The sequence below is a fragment of the Macrobrachium nipponense genome, chromosome 22 (assembly GCF_015104395.2).
Source record: "Macrobrachium nipponense isolate FS-2020 chromosome 22, ASM1510439v2, whole genome shotgun sequence".
In the NCBI taxonomy this organism is placed as follows: Eukaryota; Metazoa; Arthropoda; class Malacostraca; order Decapoda; family Palaemonidae; genus Macrobrachium; species Macrobrachium nipponense.
The window spans coordinates 51,700,633-51,718,461 of record NC_087213.1 but is presented as its reverse complement, the minus strand read 5'-3'; the positions used below and the strand labels follow the sequence as shown (position 1 = coordinate 51,718,461).

The following is a 17,829-nucleotide window of genomic DNA, read 5'->3' as shown; positions in this document are numbered from 1 at the left end:
AAGTGCCAAAATTTCAACCTACGGTCAACTTTGACTCTACCAAAATGGTAGAAAAACGCAATTGTAAGCTAAAAATCTTATATTCTAGTAATATTCAATCATTTACCTTCATTTTGCAACAAATTGGAAGTCTCTAGCACAATATTTCGATTTGCGGTGAATTTCTGAAAAAAAAAAAAATTCTTTACGTCCGCATGGTAACTCTTCCGAAAAAATCATACATGCGATTGTCGTAATGTTTGCACCATTTTAAATTAGCCGTTACATAAAGTTTTACATATGAAAATGTGCGCAATTTCATGTAGAATACAACCAAAAATAATTGAAGGTTGTAGCTTTTCTCATTTTTGAAATATTTGCATATAAATCACGATAAATAGAAAAAACCATGTTCGGTCAACTTTGACTCTACAGAAATGGTCAAAAAATACTCTTACAATCTAGTAATATTCAGTCATTTATCTTCATTTTGAAACAAATTCAAAGTTTCTAGCACAGTATTTAGATTTATGGTGAATTAAAAAAAAAAAAACTTTCCTTCCCTCCGCACGCGGATTCTCCTCCGCAAATCTCCGAAATGCGTACGTCGCATTCTCATAATATTTGCTCCATTTCATATGAGGCGTTTCATAGAGTTTTATATATCAAAATGTGTGCAATTTTATGTAGAATACAACAAAAAATAATTGAAGGTTGTAGCTTTTCTCATTTTCGAAATATTTGCATAAAAAATATATATATAAAAATTTTGACATTCGGTCAACTTTAACTCGTCCGAAATGGTCGAAAACTGCAATTGTAAGCTAAAACTCTTACAGCATAGTAATATTCAATCATTTGTCTTCATTTTGAAATAAATTGGAAGTCTCTAGAACTATATTTAGATTTATGGTGAATTTTTGAAAAAAAAAACATTTTTTACGTCTGCGCTTTACGAATTCATGCATCATTTTGTGATAATATTTTCTCTGTGTTGCTTTGATCGTTTTACAATGTGTTATATACCAAAATGATCGTAATTTAGTGTTCAATACAAGGAAAAAAGTTAACTCGTTAGCTTTAACCGTGTTGCTCACAGCTTGATTTGTATACAATTATATATGAAATTTTTTTTTCGTGCTGTCATATATCCCAATATGTATATATGTTAATGATATTTTTTTCATTTTTGATGGTTGCATATTAAACTTCAGGCAATGACAAAAAAAGGAGCCAAAAATGAACTCTTAATCTTAAAAACTAAGTGTGCTGTGATTTAAAAAAAAAAAAAAAAAAAAAAACCCCCCAAAAAAAAAAAAAAAAAATCCGCTTCGGCGCTCACTCCCGAACCCCACCAGCATGCGGGAGACGATTTTTAGAATACTGCTTTGGCGTTTAAGGGTTAATAACATAATTTTTTTAAATAAGACAGGTTTCTCAAATAAAGTCTAATTTATTTATTTTAATTTTTATTTTATTTTTATTTATTTTTTCCTTAGGATTAATCCCTTAGAACCAGCCCGAGAAGAGTCTACTTGAGACTCAGAGGTCAGGAAAAACTAACCCCTATTAATAATAACCTTCCATTCCACATTCAGCACATTCTGCATGCTGTTCTTTACACATCCTAGTATAGTAATGCCCATTCTTTCCAGTTGCAGAAAACCACGTTTATACAGGTACCCCAACATCCACTAGCTATATGCCTTACCTGTCCACACCTGTAACATTTATTATCCCTATCTTTCTTACACTCACTCACTAAATGGCCAGTTAGTCCACACCCAAAGCACGCTCCTAACGCCCACCGACATTCATTCTTATGTCCTGGCTTCCCACATCTATAACACTTCTGCTCTCGCTTACAGATAACTGACCCTAACCTTCCGACACTTGTACTTCTATCTCTCTAGGTTTCACCACACTTACATTACTTGCTCTAAAGCTCCTATCAACCACTTACTCTGCCATTTGCCTCCGCCCTTCCAAAACTGCCTCCCTATAGCTCATAAACTCAGGCACACCCTCATTTACTTCAGTCCGGAAGCTGACACTTCTACTCTGTTTCATACACCTATCTAGCTTGTAATCCCCAACTATCTCTTAAAATATCATTCCATGTTAACCTCTTATTCGTCCATCTCATTTTCTCCTTATGTTTCAGATTTATAAACTGCTAACAACTTCCTTACACTCCTTACACTCATTTATTCCTTCGTTCCAAACTTTTTCCTAGCTAACGTTTCTAACCTGCTCACATACACTGACAATGGCTCACCAACATTCATTCTTGCCTCTTCAAAATCATGCTTTCTCCTATATCTAATGCTACTCTTTAGATCCTCTTTGCCTGTTCCACAATCCTGGCTTTCACACACTCATACGGCATATTCCCTACACTCATCACTACCCCATATATACTCAATAAAAATCCTGTCAAAAAGCTTCCTAACTCTCTTGCCCAAACACTCTTGTTATCTCCATACTTAGCCACACAATACTATTCATACTCTCTAAAAAAAAAGTCACCTACGTCCCTACTACCATATTCCTCATACTTCTCCCATCAGGGTACCTCTCGTATACACTGCCTTTCGCACTTCCTGTTCACTCTCACTTTCACTACTTCCATTCTGACCTTTCTTACCCTCTTCCAGATACAACGAATCTACTTCCATATTTCACATCCATACTTTTAGTCATACCTTTCTTACCTCTCTTCTTCCTACCTACCAATTCCCACTTACCACTATCTAAATCACTCTCATCCTGCACCTTACTCTGATCTCTATTCTCATCTTCATTCATTCGCTTCTTATCTTACCCACCCTCCATACTAATCTTTTTCCCTTTAGACCTGTCTTTACTCTTATCTCCCTTCTTACCCTTCTGCTCTGATCTATCCCTATTCTGCTCCTTCTCTTTCTTTTCATTTACCACAACCATATCACTTTCCTCACTCACACTTTCATCCACGTGTTCTTTCAGTTTTTTAATTGCTCCTGGACCATCACAAGACTCAGGAGACTTACCTCTGACAGCTCCCTCCCCAACAAACCCTTTTATCATTTCCTTCACCATCTCTTGTACATTGCTCATCATCGATCCCAACTTTTCATCCATCTTCTCAACCATCCACTGCTTGGCCTCTTTCACCTCCTCTTTCATTCCCTCTTCCTCAATGCTCATCATTCCTCTAAACTCCTCTAACTCCCTCTTATATTTCTCACACTCAAGCCTCAGCCTCTCATTCTCCACTTTCATTGCTTTGCCACCTTGCTGGCTGCAAGTTCGATTCCCAGACATTCCATTGAGGGGTTAGAGATGTATATTTCTGGTGATAGAAGTTCATTCTCGATGTGGTTCGGAAGTCATGTAAAGCCATTGGTCCCGTTGCTGAATAACCACTGGTTCCATGCAACATAAAAAACCATATAAACCAACAACTTCCCTCGCCAACCTCAGCTCCTTCTTCAACCTCTCTACCTCACTCAATCCTTCCATCCTGACTTTTCCTACCACTCATACACAGAATGTACTAACCGTCCCATCTCTGCCACTCAACAGTCCTTGATACTGTGGCAGAATCAAAGCTAACAAGCACGAAAAGCTCCTCACAGTTTTGTTAATCATACCAACTCTCAAAAAAGACCCTGAGCCACACTTTCCCCCTTACGTTACTTTATTCGACAGGACAATTGGTCACTAACAGATACATACAGAAATTTCACACTTGTACTCGCTATCAATGACTGACTTCAGGGCAAGATGCTGTGCTGTCTGCTGGACACAGTTGTCGAGACAACAACCGCTGAGAATCACAACACAAAACAACCAGCCGAGTACTACAGCCATACAACAACTCAACAACACAACAAATCACTGCACAGACAAACATCAACATCAAAACAACCACCTTACCAGTCCACATACAACCACTCACAAACAACACCAAGAAATCACAACAGCTCACCAACAACACTCAACAACTCACAACTACAACAACTCATATACAACCCAACAGAAACTCACAAGTTCAACAACCTTCCAACACACAAGCACAACAATATCAACAACACAGGTACAACAACTCTAGGCATATGATACCAACAGCAAATCAAACAACAATTCAATCCAGAAACACAACACAACTGATCACCAACAATATCCAAGACCGCTGGCAAACACGTCTGTCCAGTACAGACACTGATCCAAGGCTGACTCGGCAACTGCCAGCAGACAACCCAAAACAATCACCCAATAAGCAAACCATCGCTAATTATCCACCCACCATTCTCTCTCTCTCTCTCTCTCTCTCTCTCTCTCTCTCTCTCTCTCTCTCTAGCTCACTCACTCAGTCTTTAGAAAAACACACACGCACTTACATACTTCCATACAGCAACACAAAAACACCTAAACTCTCAATTATTCCCGACAGTTACAAACAACGAAATGACTCTCTCTCTCTCTCTCTCTCTCTCTCTCTCTCTCTCTCTCTCTCTCTCTCTCTCTCAACCCTTGAAGATGTTCTCAAATGCAACTAACTTATTTCTGGGCTCAGCTCGTGTCGGCCTATGAAAGGATCCTTAATATCATTCTTTCTAGGTAAAATTAATCTAAAATTACCAGAGAAAAACAAAATTAAGAAAATGTCAGTAAAACTGACTCGCTCACTCTTAAAAAGAAGTGTCGGTATGATAATAGGGGCGAGTGGGGAACACTACCACGAGACAATCACCAATTAGAACTTCCAGTCAGAATCCCCCCAAGAGAGAGCTGATACCAACGGGCGATGCAGCCGCTACTACTACTACTAGAGGACGCCACGGACAGCAGCGCCCCTAGCGGACTTCCTTAATTTTTAGCGCTAGCGTCAAGACGCATTTTTCCTTGTGCTGTGTTATTACGGGATTTATCTCATTAATCTACCATGGAACGCTCTGCTATTGCCACGGCTAAGTTAAGTAACTCATAAGTAATGTTTTACCGCATTTTATCTTCCGGGTACCAGTATTTTCCTCTTAAATAGGTCATATACGGTTCCCCGGTTGTCTCGTGGCGGCGCCATGCTGCCTCGTTAAGAATTCCCGGTCCTCCATACTGGACTTCTTATACTTATGGGCTTACTATATTACGGTTCATTGTTTTTACATCGAGTTTTAGCTAGTTTAGCCCTCCTACCATATCTCTTAGTTTGGTATTTAGGCTATTATTATTATTCCGGCCCAGCATCCCGGCTCTTGCTCTTCATCGGCTATCGCTGGCTCCGAGTAGGCTTCTGTTTCTTGGAACAGTCTGCCTCCTCCTGGGCTTCTTCTCTTTTACTAAAAGTGTCTTTTCCATCTTTTCGATGTATATATTTATTATATTTAGGGTGTTAGGCTAGCCTAGGTGCTTGTTCCTTGTATTGGTACAGCCTGGTTCACGTGGCCCTCTCACGGTTGGGTTGCTCGCGGCCTAGGCCACTTGCGTCACGTGTTCCATCGCACCTTACCCTGCCCCTGCCCTCCCTTTCTGATATAGGGAGGTGCTGGGGGACCCCTTGGTTGTCATGACAACCTCAGTCGCCTTCTCTCTCTCCCTCTCTGAGGTGGCCAGGGGTTCCTCCCAGCGGGGGGTATAGGGCGACCACTCATGAGGTACCGGCCGGGTCTCCTGCGGGTAGTCGGTGAGGCGGGGAGGAGTAGGCCATCCCTCCCCTCTCTCACTCCCGCCGTGTACGCCGAGAACCTTCCTCCCCCCCACCCCCTCCCCATTTGCTCAGCCACCTCCCTCACTATACAAAGAAAAGGACCTTCCGTCGCAGCCGGGGCACCTTTGGTTATAGATTAACTGGCTCCGCTAGCGGGCGGGGTGGTCACTACTAGTGGTCGGTTGCTTGCCTACTATCCTTACATCTCTCCCCCGCTACCGGAAGGGAGCTTGCTTCTTACCCGCGCACTCTTCTAGTAGACGGCGGGAGAGGTTTGGTATTATTTTTATTTTAAGGATATACCCTAATTTTTCAATGAATTGTGTAATGTTATTATTAATATCTACCATCCCCGCCATTTTCCGTCGTGGTTTCCTATTACCACCACTCCTGGTTGGTTTCCTTTTGTGTCCCCGCCATCAGCGGAGCTATAGCCTAGGGCACACAACCAACCTGGTTACCACACGTATTTTGGCGGGGCTCTGGTTTAATCTAACTTTATCGCTCCGGCACCAGCGGTAGCATCTGTTAGACTGTAAGTGTTTACCTGGTACTCATGTATCTTTCCACTTACAGGCTACCAACTGTCAGGTCCCAGCGTGCAACGCGACGTTGTAGACGACTGCGACACGATGAGTGCAGGTCTCACGCCCCCTGTGCCACGTCATACAATGAGATGATCGTCTGGCACCCAGAAGCCTGCGCCATCTGCTACGACCTAGTCGGTCAGCTGGGAGATGGGGTAAGTCCGTTATAGGCTTCCTTATCATTTACTAACAACTCTTAGTCATAAGTTTGTTAACCCCGTTCCGCCACTAGAAGCTAATCTCGCCTTTCTTTCAGGCTACTGGTGTGAGGGAAGTCGCCCTCGCTACCCTGAAAGCGTGGGTGGGCGGCTTCGGGAAGAACGCCGCCAAAGGCCAGCCATACATTCTTGATAAGAAGCTGGCCGTCCAGATCTTCCCCGCGGGCAAGTCGACTGGTTACGTTGACCCTTGTCCGCGGCCCCTCTGATAGCCTCCATCCAGCAAGACCTCCAGCAATCCTTTGGGGTCGTAGCCTCCCAGGAGTCGGTCCCGGACGTCGCTGCCCTGGACCTTAACATCGAGCCCATGGCGGTAGGGGTAGAGGATTTGTTGGTTGAGGTAGGTGTGTCGGGCGCCCAAGGTCTTTCCTTGGGTGCTCCTGGATCTTCTCCTGTCCCTTCTTCTTCGAGTGCTTCTTTCCAAGGCTTTGTGAGATCTGAGATCCCTACCCGCTCTCGCCCGCTCTCTCTGTACCCCCAAAGGTGAAGGGACAGAGAGAACCGAAGACTCTGGCCAAGACAACTTCTAGGAAGTCGTCTTCGTCTTCTTCGGCTAGGAAGTCTTCGACTTCCTACGCCGACGCGGTGAAAGCGAAGCCGAGCTCTTCTCACTCAAAGAGCTCTAGAAGCAAGGCTTCTAAGGAGAAGGCTCGCGCTCCCGCCGAGCCAGTGCCTTCTCCCGCCTCCACCGCTTCCACTCCGGCTACGCCGGTAGGAGGAGCAGGGCCTAGCACCTTTGATCCCTCTGCTTTCTCAGCAGTGGTGATGCAACAGGTGGGCGAGCTGGTTGGCTCGCAAGTCTCCGCCCTGGGGACGAGATTCGAGCAGATGTTCGCACAGTTGTCGAGCACTCTGTCTCAATCAGGCCAGTCGATACAAGATCTCTCTAACAGGGTTAGGGAGAATGAGGACCGAGTAGCCGGGCTATCTCAGGTTCCTCTTCCAGTCTCCCCAGTACCAAGCACTGGCATTCTCCAACTCCCGCCATACGACTCTCTGCCAGCTTTCTCCATGGAGAACCATGGAGAGTAGCTGCCTACGCTCCTTTTCAAGGATGGGATGATCTCTATCCCGGAGTGTGGAACTCGGAGGATTGAGGACTTCGAGTTTTACCCTCCGGGTCTGACGCAGCCTTTCATCGGTTATGCTAGGCTGACTGTATCGGCTCTGACTAGGCTAGGGAAGACAAGATCTCTAGAGAGTCTGTCCTATATAGTAGAGATCATGCTCAGCGGGAATGGGTTCACTGCCTTGAGGACTGGGAGTGTACGAACACTAAACTCCAGGCCTACAAGAGTCCCTTTACTATTTTCGCGACGGAAGAGGAGGTTTCTCTTCCGTTCGCCACGAAATTAGTAGAGAAGTCCCTTCAGGCAGTCCTCAAGGATGAGCCCATCCCACAGTTGAGGGAGGCGGAGTCTACTTCTCCGCTCTTCCCGGCTTTCGGAGAATTGTGGGAGAACTTGCCAGCTACGTTCACGCTTGGTAAGCTCAAACCGGACTGCGCCATGGACCAGTCGGCGAGAAGCTACCAGGCTGCCGGATTCCCTAATCCAGGCAGAGTTTGATGCGCGAACCAGGTTTGGCAGGTCCCTCAATTCCCTTATAATCACGGAAATGGCTGCTCTCTCTTATGCTACGGAACCGCTGTTCAAGATTTTGGCAAAATCTCAGTTCCAGACGGTACTAACAGACGCTTTCGACTTCTTCCAGGCTAGGAGGAATTGCCGGAAGCATGTTCTACAGGAGTGTACTATTAGGCACGAGCCGAATAGACTCTTGGCTTCTAGCATGTGGGGAGCGGATCTCTTCCCAGAGTCCGCTGTCAACGAAGTGCACCACGAAGCTGCTAGGCTCAACCAGAGCCTTAGAGCTAGGTGGGGTATTTCCTCGAAGAGGAAACAAGAATCCGTCCCCACTGCTGGTAAGAAGCAAAAGAAGGCTGGTAAGAGGTTCCAGCCGTATCAGAAACACCAGCAACAGCAGCAATTTGTGCAGGCTGTCCCAGTTACCCAACAAGGACAACCTGCTAGTTCGAGCAGAACCAGCCCATCCTCTGTTGTCCCCTCAATCACAGCCATCCACCTCCTACGCAATCTCGCCGGCCTTCAACCCTTCATATGAGGCTCAAGGTTACAAACAACCAAGAGGTAGGGCGAGAGGTTACTTTCGTCAGCGTGGCGCAGGAAGGGCAACAAGGAGCAGGCAGTTCAGAGGAGGGCGTGGTGGTCAACCCGCCCATCAACAATGAGGCTCCCCAGGTAGGAGGGAGGCTGTTCCTCTTCCGCCACAGGTGGGGGTTCAGCAATTGGGCACAGAGCATAGTGTCCAAAGGATTGGGTTGGAGTTGGATCAAAGAGCCTCCTCCAATCAAATCATTCCACCAGATACCATCAGAGGAATTGACAGATTACGGCGGAAGAACTCCTTCAGAAAGGAGCTATTGCGAGAGTCAAGCATCTAAAATTTCAAGGTCGCTTATTCAGCGTGCCAAAGAAAGGCTCAACAAAAAGAAGGGTAATCTTAGACTTGTCAAAGCTAAACTCTTTCATTCGTTGCGACAAGTTCAAGATGCTTACCCTCTCGCAAGTAAGGACCTTACTTCCGCGTGGAGCCGTCACATGCTCCATCGATCTTACAGACGCATACTATCATATCCCTATAGCCAAGGCACTTCCGCCCATTCCTAGGATTCAGGCTAGGAAATCAAACATTCTCATTCAAAGTGATGCCCTTCGGTCTGAATGTAGCCCCCAGGGTATTCACAAAAATAGCAGAAGTGGTTGTACAACAATTGAGAGCTCAGGGAATCATGGTAGCAGCATACCTCGACGATTGGTTGATCTGGGCACCAAAACAGTCGAGGAATGTCTCAAAGCCACCAAAAAGGTAGTTTACTTTCTGGAACATCTGGGGTTCCAGATAAACAAAACGAAATCCAGACTTACTCCATAGTCTCGTTTCAGTGGCTAGGAATCCAATGGGATTTGTCTTCCCACAATCTGTCAATTCCAGTGGCCAAACGAAGGAAATAGCAAAATCTGTCAGGCAATTTCTCAATGCAAACAAACGTCAAGGAGAACCAGGAGAGAATCCTAGGGTCCCTTCAGTTTGCTTCGGTAACAGATATCCTCCTGAAGGCAAGGCTGAAAGATTTAAATCGAATTTGGCGATCAAGAGCAAACTCCAAATATCGAGACAAGTTGTCAGTAATCCCACAGATCCTCCGCAATCAACTCCGTCCTTGGTCAAAAGTAAAGAACTTAGCCAAGAAAGTACCCCTTCAATATCCCCTTCCAGTGTTAACCATTCACACGGACGCCTCCCTGTCCGGGTGGGGGGATACTCTCAGTTCAAACAGGTTCAGGGGACTTGGTCAGTTCAATTTCGCCAGCTCCACATAAACGTGTTGGAAGCAATGGCAGTATTTCTTACCTTGAAGAGACTGCTTCCCCCGAAGAAGTCTCATCTAAGGCTAGTTTTGGACAGCTGCAGTGGTAGTTCATTGCATCAACAGAGGAGGGTCCAAGTCCAAGCATGTCAATCATGTCATGATAGCCATCTTTGCCTTAGCAAACAAACACAAATGGCATCTGTCTGCCACTCACCTGGCAGGAGTAAGAAATGTGATAGCAAGACGCCCTGTCCCCGGTCAGTTCCTCTGGAATCAGATGGTCTCTAGACGACGGGTCATTCCAGTGGGTAAGCCTGAGAGTCCCAGGTCTCCAAGTGGATCTCTTCGCCTCAAGCGAACCACAAGCTCCCTTGCTATGTGGCCCCCAACCTGACCCTCTGGCTTATGCCACGGACGCCCTGTCGTTGGACTGGAATCAGTGGAGGAGAATTTATGTTTTTCCTCCAGTGAATCTTCTCTTGAAAGTCCTAAGCAAACTAAGGTCTTTCAAAGGGATAGTAGCTCTGATTGCACCGGACTGGCCCAAGAGCAACTGGTATCCTCTTCTGGAATTGGGTCTCCGACCTCAACGGATCCCCAATCCCAAGCTATCACAATCAGTACAAATGAGGACTGTGTTCGCTTCCTCAGGAATTCTCCAGACCCTAACTTTATGGACTTCATGAAGTTTGCGGCTAATAAAGATGCTAATATTGATCCACAGAATATTCTCTTCCTAGAATCAGATAAGAGAGAGTCAACCATTAGACAATATGACTCAGCTGTTAAAAAATTAGCATCTTTCTTGAAAGAATCGAACACTACAACCATGACAGTGAATCTGGCTATATCCTTTTTCAGATCCTTGTTTGAAAAAGGTTTAGCAGCTAGCACTATTACCACTCATAAATCGGCTTTGAAGAAAATCTTTCAAGTAGGTTTTCAGATAGATCTGACTGAATCTTATTTCACGTCTATCTCTAAAGCCTGTGCTAGACTTAGACCTTCCCAAAGGCCTACTACAGTTTCATGGTTCTTAAATGATGTCCTCAAACTAGCTTCAGATACTGACAACTCATCTTGTACATTCATAATGTTCTCCTGAGGAAAACTTTATTCTTATTAAGCCTAGCCTCAGGAGCTAGAATTTCAGAACTGTCGGCTCTATCCAGGGATGCGGGTCATGTGGAATTCCTTCCCATCAGGAGAAGTTCTACTTGCTCCGGATCGTAGCTTTTTAGCCAAAAATGAGGATCCTCTTGCAAGGTGGGCCCCTTCGGAAGGTTATCCCACTTCCCCAGGATCCTTCTCTCTGCCCAGTATCAACTCTTGAGCCTATCTATCTCGTACTTCTTCAAGATCCTCAGGTGCTCTCTTCATGATTTTTTTGAAAAAAAGGTGGTACTTTGTCAGTAAAAGGTATTAGACAACAAATCCTTTACTTCATTAAACAAGCCAATCCTGAGTCATTTCCAAAAGCACATGATATCAGGGGAGTAGCCACCTCAATTAATTATTTTTAACACTATGAACTTTCAGGATCTTAAAAAGTTTATACTGGATGGAAATCCCCACAGTCTTTAAACGCCATTATCTAAAGTCCTTGGAATCTTTAAAGTTTTTCAGCAGTAGCAGCGGGAAACATTGTTTCCCCTGATACTGTAATGTAGTTGTAGTATAGATCCAGGTCTCCTTTCTACCTACATCATCCAACATGCCTCACCCTATCGCCAGGCTACTCGAATATCATAGCCTTAGCCGCTGACCTCATATAGTGGATTGTCCCTTATTTTTTTTTTGCTAGGGACATCCACACTTGTACTGATAGTGTACTTCAGTGTACCTACCCTTATTTTTATGCTAGGGTAGGTACACAATGTGTTTGTTATATTTTGCCAAACTTGTATTAATGATGGACTTCAGGTGTACCCTACCCTTATTTTTATGCTAGGGTAGGGCACAATGTGTTTGTATATTTTGTAAATATGTTCAAGTAATCCCTTTTTGTTTATATTACATGCATCACTGTAATTTACTAAATAATTCCATTTAATTACTTTAAGATTACTAACGTTCCGTTGTTTACTGTTTAGTATAAGTTAGTTTAAGTGCTTAATTTGTATGGCTGTAATTGATTTACTTATATTATATCCATCATTTTACACTGCTTTTCATTTGTTCCTTTTTTCCACCCTCTTGTCTGTTTCTCTGGTACTCTTTCATAGGCCGACACGAGCTGAGCCCAGAAAAGGGATTTTGACGAAGGAAAAATCTATTTCTGGGTGATTGGCTCGTGTCGCCCTATGAAACCCCCCCTTTTATGGTTTTTCCCCCCCTTGCAGGACAAGATGTTTTTAGATTAAGGATGTCCGCTAGGGGCGCTGCTGTCCGTGGCGTCCTCTAGTAGTAGTAGTAGCGGCTGCATCGCCCGTTGGTATCAGCTCTCTCTTGGGGGGATTCTGACTGGAAGTTCTAATTGGTGATTGTCTCGTGGTAGTGTTCCCCACTCGCCCCTATTATCATACCGACACTTCTTTTTAAGAGTGAGCGAGTCAGTTTTACTGACAATTTCTTAATTTTGTTTTTCTCTGGTAATTTTAGATTAATTTTACCTAGAAAGAATGATATTAAGGATCCTTTCATAGGGCGACACGAGCCAATCACCCAGAAATAGATTTTTCCTTCGTCAAAATCCCTTTACTCCTCCATAATGTAGTGCCATGCCCACGTCCGTACACCAACTTCCATCGACGTAGTATACCAAAGTACACGTACGTGTACCATTGCCCATGTCCATATATCAAGTTCACATGCATCAGGAGCATGTATTAGTGAATTGGGCTCTCTTAGACGGGGACGATATATCGCGCAAACTGCTGATAACCAGTTATTATCCCCTGGGCCATCATTCCTGGCCAAGAATGTGAATCCTTTAAAGAGGAAATCTCCTATTCTTATACGACAACTCAATTTAGCAGACAAAACATTATGCCCAGTTCAAGCACTTAAGAATTACTTAAAGGTCATGGCAAATGTTTCAGGAGGTCCAATTTTCCTACAACCTAGCACGATCAAACCACTCTCACTACAAGGACTAAGAATAATTTTAGTGTCCCTCATTAAAAAGGCTAACCAACATTCCTTACTTAGATCACATGATATTAGGAAAGTAAGTACATCATTGGCCTTCTTCAGAAATGCATCATTTGAAGAAGTTTCTGAATGTACTGGGTGGTCATCAGAATCATTCTTAAAACACTACGCCATGAGCTGGAACAAATTCGAATGCACTGCGTATCAGTTGGTGGTATGGTTAGTCCTGACCCCATAGGCACCACGACAGAAAACCAGGGGTGGGTGTGTTGACTATCACTGGGGAAGGTGCGTAAAGGTCGCAACCATACCCAGCATACTTAGGTAATTCACCATAGAACTTTATGCTAAAAGTATATCCTATTTGTTTTTCATTATCCTTTTTACCAAAACTAGTGGCTTGACATTGGACCTGAAATGATGTAATCTTAAAACTTTGAGATATTTGTGATGAAAATTTGTGAGCTTAAGTTTTTCGTCACTTGTCAATTTCTTTGTAACGTTCCTTTGAGGATAAAACAGCGACTACGCTATAAAAAAACAGGTTTTGACGTAGGAAACCTATTTTTGGTAGTCGCTGTTGAGTCCTCTAAACCCTCCCATTTCCCTGACGAAAAACCATGGGTTTTGGGTAAAGGTACATCCTGCATTGACCAACAGAGTAATGGATCTTGGTCTTTTAACCGGCCTGAGCATGAAACAAGATGACTGATGCACATGCGCAATGGTCACTTTTACAGGTTTTGACGTAGGAAACTGGGTCTGGCCTCGCTGAAGACAAGATAAAATGCCTTCTTGTCTTTGAGCCAATTATACTCTATCACTTGTCATAGTGTTTATCATGGAATAATACCTTGCTAAAAGACCAGGCTAAAAGATATTTCTTTAATATTAGTCTGATCACCATGGGGCGTTACCACACACCTTGAAGGGTAAATCCTTTGAGAACTCAACAGTGACTACCAAAAATAGGTTTTTCCTACGTCAAAACCTGTTTATTTGAATACTGTCGAAAGGTCATAATTGATATTAGGAAATTACAAAACATGTTCTTAGCAGTATTTAACCATTGAAAGAAACTTCTGTGCTGTTGCACAGTACTGAGTGTGATACATGTATTAATGTATCTTTCAGTCTTCATTGTTGTTCCATTAATATTTTATGTCTTTTATTTCTTCATTTTCAATGCATTAACATCAAGATTCAGTTCAATTGTTCCTAATCTTCTTGAGCAAACATTCATTAAATTTTTCCATGACCCTCTTTTGCAAACTAGTGGTCTTCATTGATGATAGTTGTGTTTGCCACAAACTCTTTAATAAGTTTTCCTCCTCATTTGTTTTACCGCCTAGATTATCTGTTTTGATGAAAAGGGAAGGTCTAGGCAGAAATATCAGCACTATTACAAAAATAATAAGTTTTTTTTGGTACAAGTTGCTATTATAAGGATTTGGAGATGGAGATTGTAGAAATAGTTTGTGATTTTTCATGATTTAATTCTTAAACCAAAATGTTTAATTTTCATTGGTGGTGGTGATGTTGAATACTAATAAGCTACTATACCTGGAAGAAGTTGGTACAAGTAATTCATGCTATTCATTGTTAAAGAAAAAAAGATAGAATGATTGATAGTTTTGTATTATAAAATTTTTATATAGGTGTACCACATATAATGTTACTTGAGTGGTGCATCATTGATAGTACTGTATACTATATTTTGAAACGGTACTATTTTCTTAATGGGACTACTGTCCTTTGCTTACTTTTCATCTAGTTTGTTTTCTCTCTAAGTACTTCAACTGTTTCTTACTTTTTGGATATCTTGTCATTGTTTACGGATTCATTTGTATATTTTACATATTTTCTAGGTCATATGTGAAGTAATGGTACAAACAGTTGAAGCTGGTGCTGGGCGAACACAACCAGTGACTGAGGGTGTCCAAGCTGCTTCTCTTGTTACCTTGTAAGTAATATTCTTGTTACTGCTATCTGTATGATTGTAATTCTATTGCTCCTTGTATTCTAGATCTTACATAGTACAGGCGGCCCATGGTTAACGGCGCAATCGCTCAATGGCGAATCGGTTTTACAGCTGTCATCAAAAATATTCCTAAAAAAAAATAAGGCATTTTAAGGTATTTTTACGGCACAATTTTCGGTCAACAGCGCCATTAGCGCCGTTATGTCTAACGAGTACATACATTTGTAGAAATACCGTTCAGCCCATAAAGGTTATGCAAATGATATTAAAAAATTGTATTGAGAGTAATTATATGGGTATTAGGGTAAAATATATGCTCTGACACTGTTTTATGCCGAAAATATCAAGTTAAATGAGTGTAAATTAGCTATGGATGTGTTGATTTATAAATGTTCATGCTTTTATGTTTAAAATGTGTATGAAAATGTATTAAGTATAGATATTTTTATATCTGCACATAAATATGATACCAAGGCAGCTTTTGAAATTGCCCTTCACGTTACCAAATATGATGTTTTTCATATTCATTCTTGTAAGCCGACGCCTGCCACTCTTCCGAAAATATAGAGTGCAAATTTAGCAATCGATGTGTCGATTTTATAAATGTTCATGCATTAATGTTATGTATAGGGTATTTTTAATTCTGCGCAGAAATATGATACTAAGGCAGTTTTTGAAAATGCCTTTCACGTTATCAAATATGATGTTTTTTCATGTTCATTCTTGTAAGCAGCTGTGTGCCGCTCTTCAGAAAATATATGCTCTTATGCTTAAAATGTGTATGAAAATATATTATGTATTGGGTATTTTTATTTTTGTACATAAATATGATACAAATTAAGGCAGCTTTCGTAACTACCCTCCATGTTGTCAGAGGATGTTTTTTCATGTTCGTTCTTGTCCGCCACTGTTCTGAAAATGCATGGTATTATTTTATTATTTCTGGGCTCAGCTCGTGTCGGCCTATGAAAGTATCCTTAATATCATTCTTTCTAGGTAAAATTAGCCTAAAATTACCAGAGAAAAACAAAATTAAGAAAATGTCAGTAAAACTGACTCGCTCACTCTTAAAAAGAAGTGTCGGTATGATATAGGGGCGAGTGTGGAACACTACCACGAGACAAACACCAATTAGAACTTCCTATCAGAATCCCCCCAAGAGAGAGCTGATACCAACGGGCGATGCAGCCTCTACTACTACTACTAGAGGACGCCACGGACAGCAGCGCCCCTAGCGGACATCCTTAATTTTTAGCGCTAGCGACAAGTCGCCATTTTCTTGTGCTCGTGCTTTTTTGGATTTTATCCTTACAATCTACGATGGAACGCTCTGCAATTGCCACGGCTAAGTTAAGTAACTCATAAGTAATATTTTACCACATTTTTATCTTCCGGGTACCAGTATTTTCCTCTTAATAGGTCATATACGGTTCCCCGGTTGTCTCGTGGCGGCCATGCCGCCTCGTAAGAATCCCCGGTCCTCCATACTGGGACTTCTTATACTTATGGGCTTACTTTATCACGTTCATTGTTTTACATCGAGTTTTAGCTAGTTCAGCCCTCCTACCATTCTCTTAGCTTGGTATTTAGGGCTATTATTATTATTCCGGCCCAGCATCCCGGCTCTTGCTCTACATCGGCTATCGCTGGCTCCGAGTAGGCTTCTGTTTCTTGGAACAGTCTGCCTCCTCCTGGGCTTCTTTCTCTTTTACTAAAAGTGTCTCTTCCATCTTTCGATGTATATATTTTATTTAGGGTGTTAGGCTAGCCTAGGTGCTTGTTCCGTGTATTGGTACAGCTTGGTTCACGTGGCCCTCCCACGGTTGTGTTGCTCGCGGCCTAGGCCACTTGCGGTCACGTGTTCCATAGCACCTTACCCTGCCCTTCCCTCCCTTTCTGGTATAGGGAGGAGCTGGGGGACCCCTTGGTTGTCATGACAACCTCAGTCGCCTTCTCTCATCCTCTCGGAGGTGACCAGGGGTTCCTCCCAGCGGGGGGTATAGGGCGTCCACTCATGAGGTACCGGGTCTCCATGCGGGTAGTTGGTGAGGCGGGGAGGAGTAGGCCATCCCTCCCTCCTTTCTCGCTCCCGCCGTGTTTCGCCGAGACCTTCCTCCCCCCCTCCCCAGTTGCTCAGCCACCTCCCTTGCTATACGAAAGGAGCCTTCCGTCGCAGCCGGGGCACCTTTGGTTATAGGTTACTGGCTCCGCTAGCGGGCGGGGTGGGCACTACGAGTGGTCGGTTGCTTGCCTACTATATCCTTATATCTCTCCCCCGCTACCGGAAGGGAGCTTACTCCTTACCTACGCACTCTTCTAGTAGACGGGCGGAGAGAGGTTGTTTTTATTATTATTATTTTAAGGATATACCCTAATTGAACAATATTTTACAATGAATTGTGTATTATTATTATTATTTTATCAACCATCCCCGCCATTTTCCGTCGTGGTTTCCATTACCACCACTCCTGGTTGGTTGTCTTTTGTGCCTCCGCCATCAGCGGAGCCATAGCCTAGATACCAACCTAGTTACCACACGTATTTTGGCGGGGCTCTGGTTTAATCTAACTTTATCGCTCCGGCACCAACGGAGCTTATGTTAGACTGTAAGTGTTTACTTGGTACTCATGTACTTTTCCACTTACAGGCTACCAACTGCCAGGTCCCAGCGTGTAACGCGACGCTGTTCGACCCCTGTGGACATGATGAGTGTAGGTCTCACGCCCCCTGTGCCACGTCGTTCAACGAGACGATCGTCTGGCACCCTGAAGCCTGCGCCATCTGCTACGACCTGGTCGGTCAGCTGGGAGATGGGGTAAGTCCATTATAGGCTTACTTATTATTTTACTAACAACTTCTAGTCGTAAGTTTGTTAACCCCGTTCC

At 43.3% G+C, this 17,829-nt stretch overlaps 1 protein-coding gene across 2 annotated transcripts in view; it reads left to right on the top strand.

Annotated features, from left to right (window-relative positions):
* The window catches only part of LOC135198635 (vacuolar protein sorting-associated protein 54-like), a 321,344-nt gene that overhangs the window by 190,459 nt on the left and 113,056 nt on the right, over positions 1-17,829 (top strand). For both annotated transcript variants that reach the window (XM_064226408.1, XM_064226409.1), the window contains exon 11: positions 14,832-14,926. In XM_064226408.1, coding sequence (XP_064082478.1) covers positions 14,832-14,926 — 95 coding nt within the window. The remainder of the gene's footprint in view (positions 1-14,831; positions 14,927-17,829) is intronic.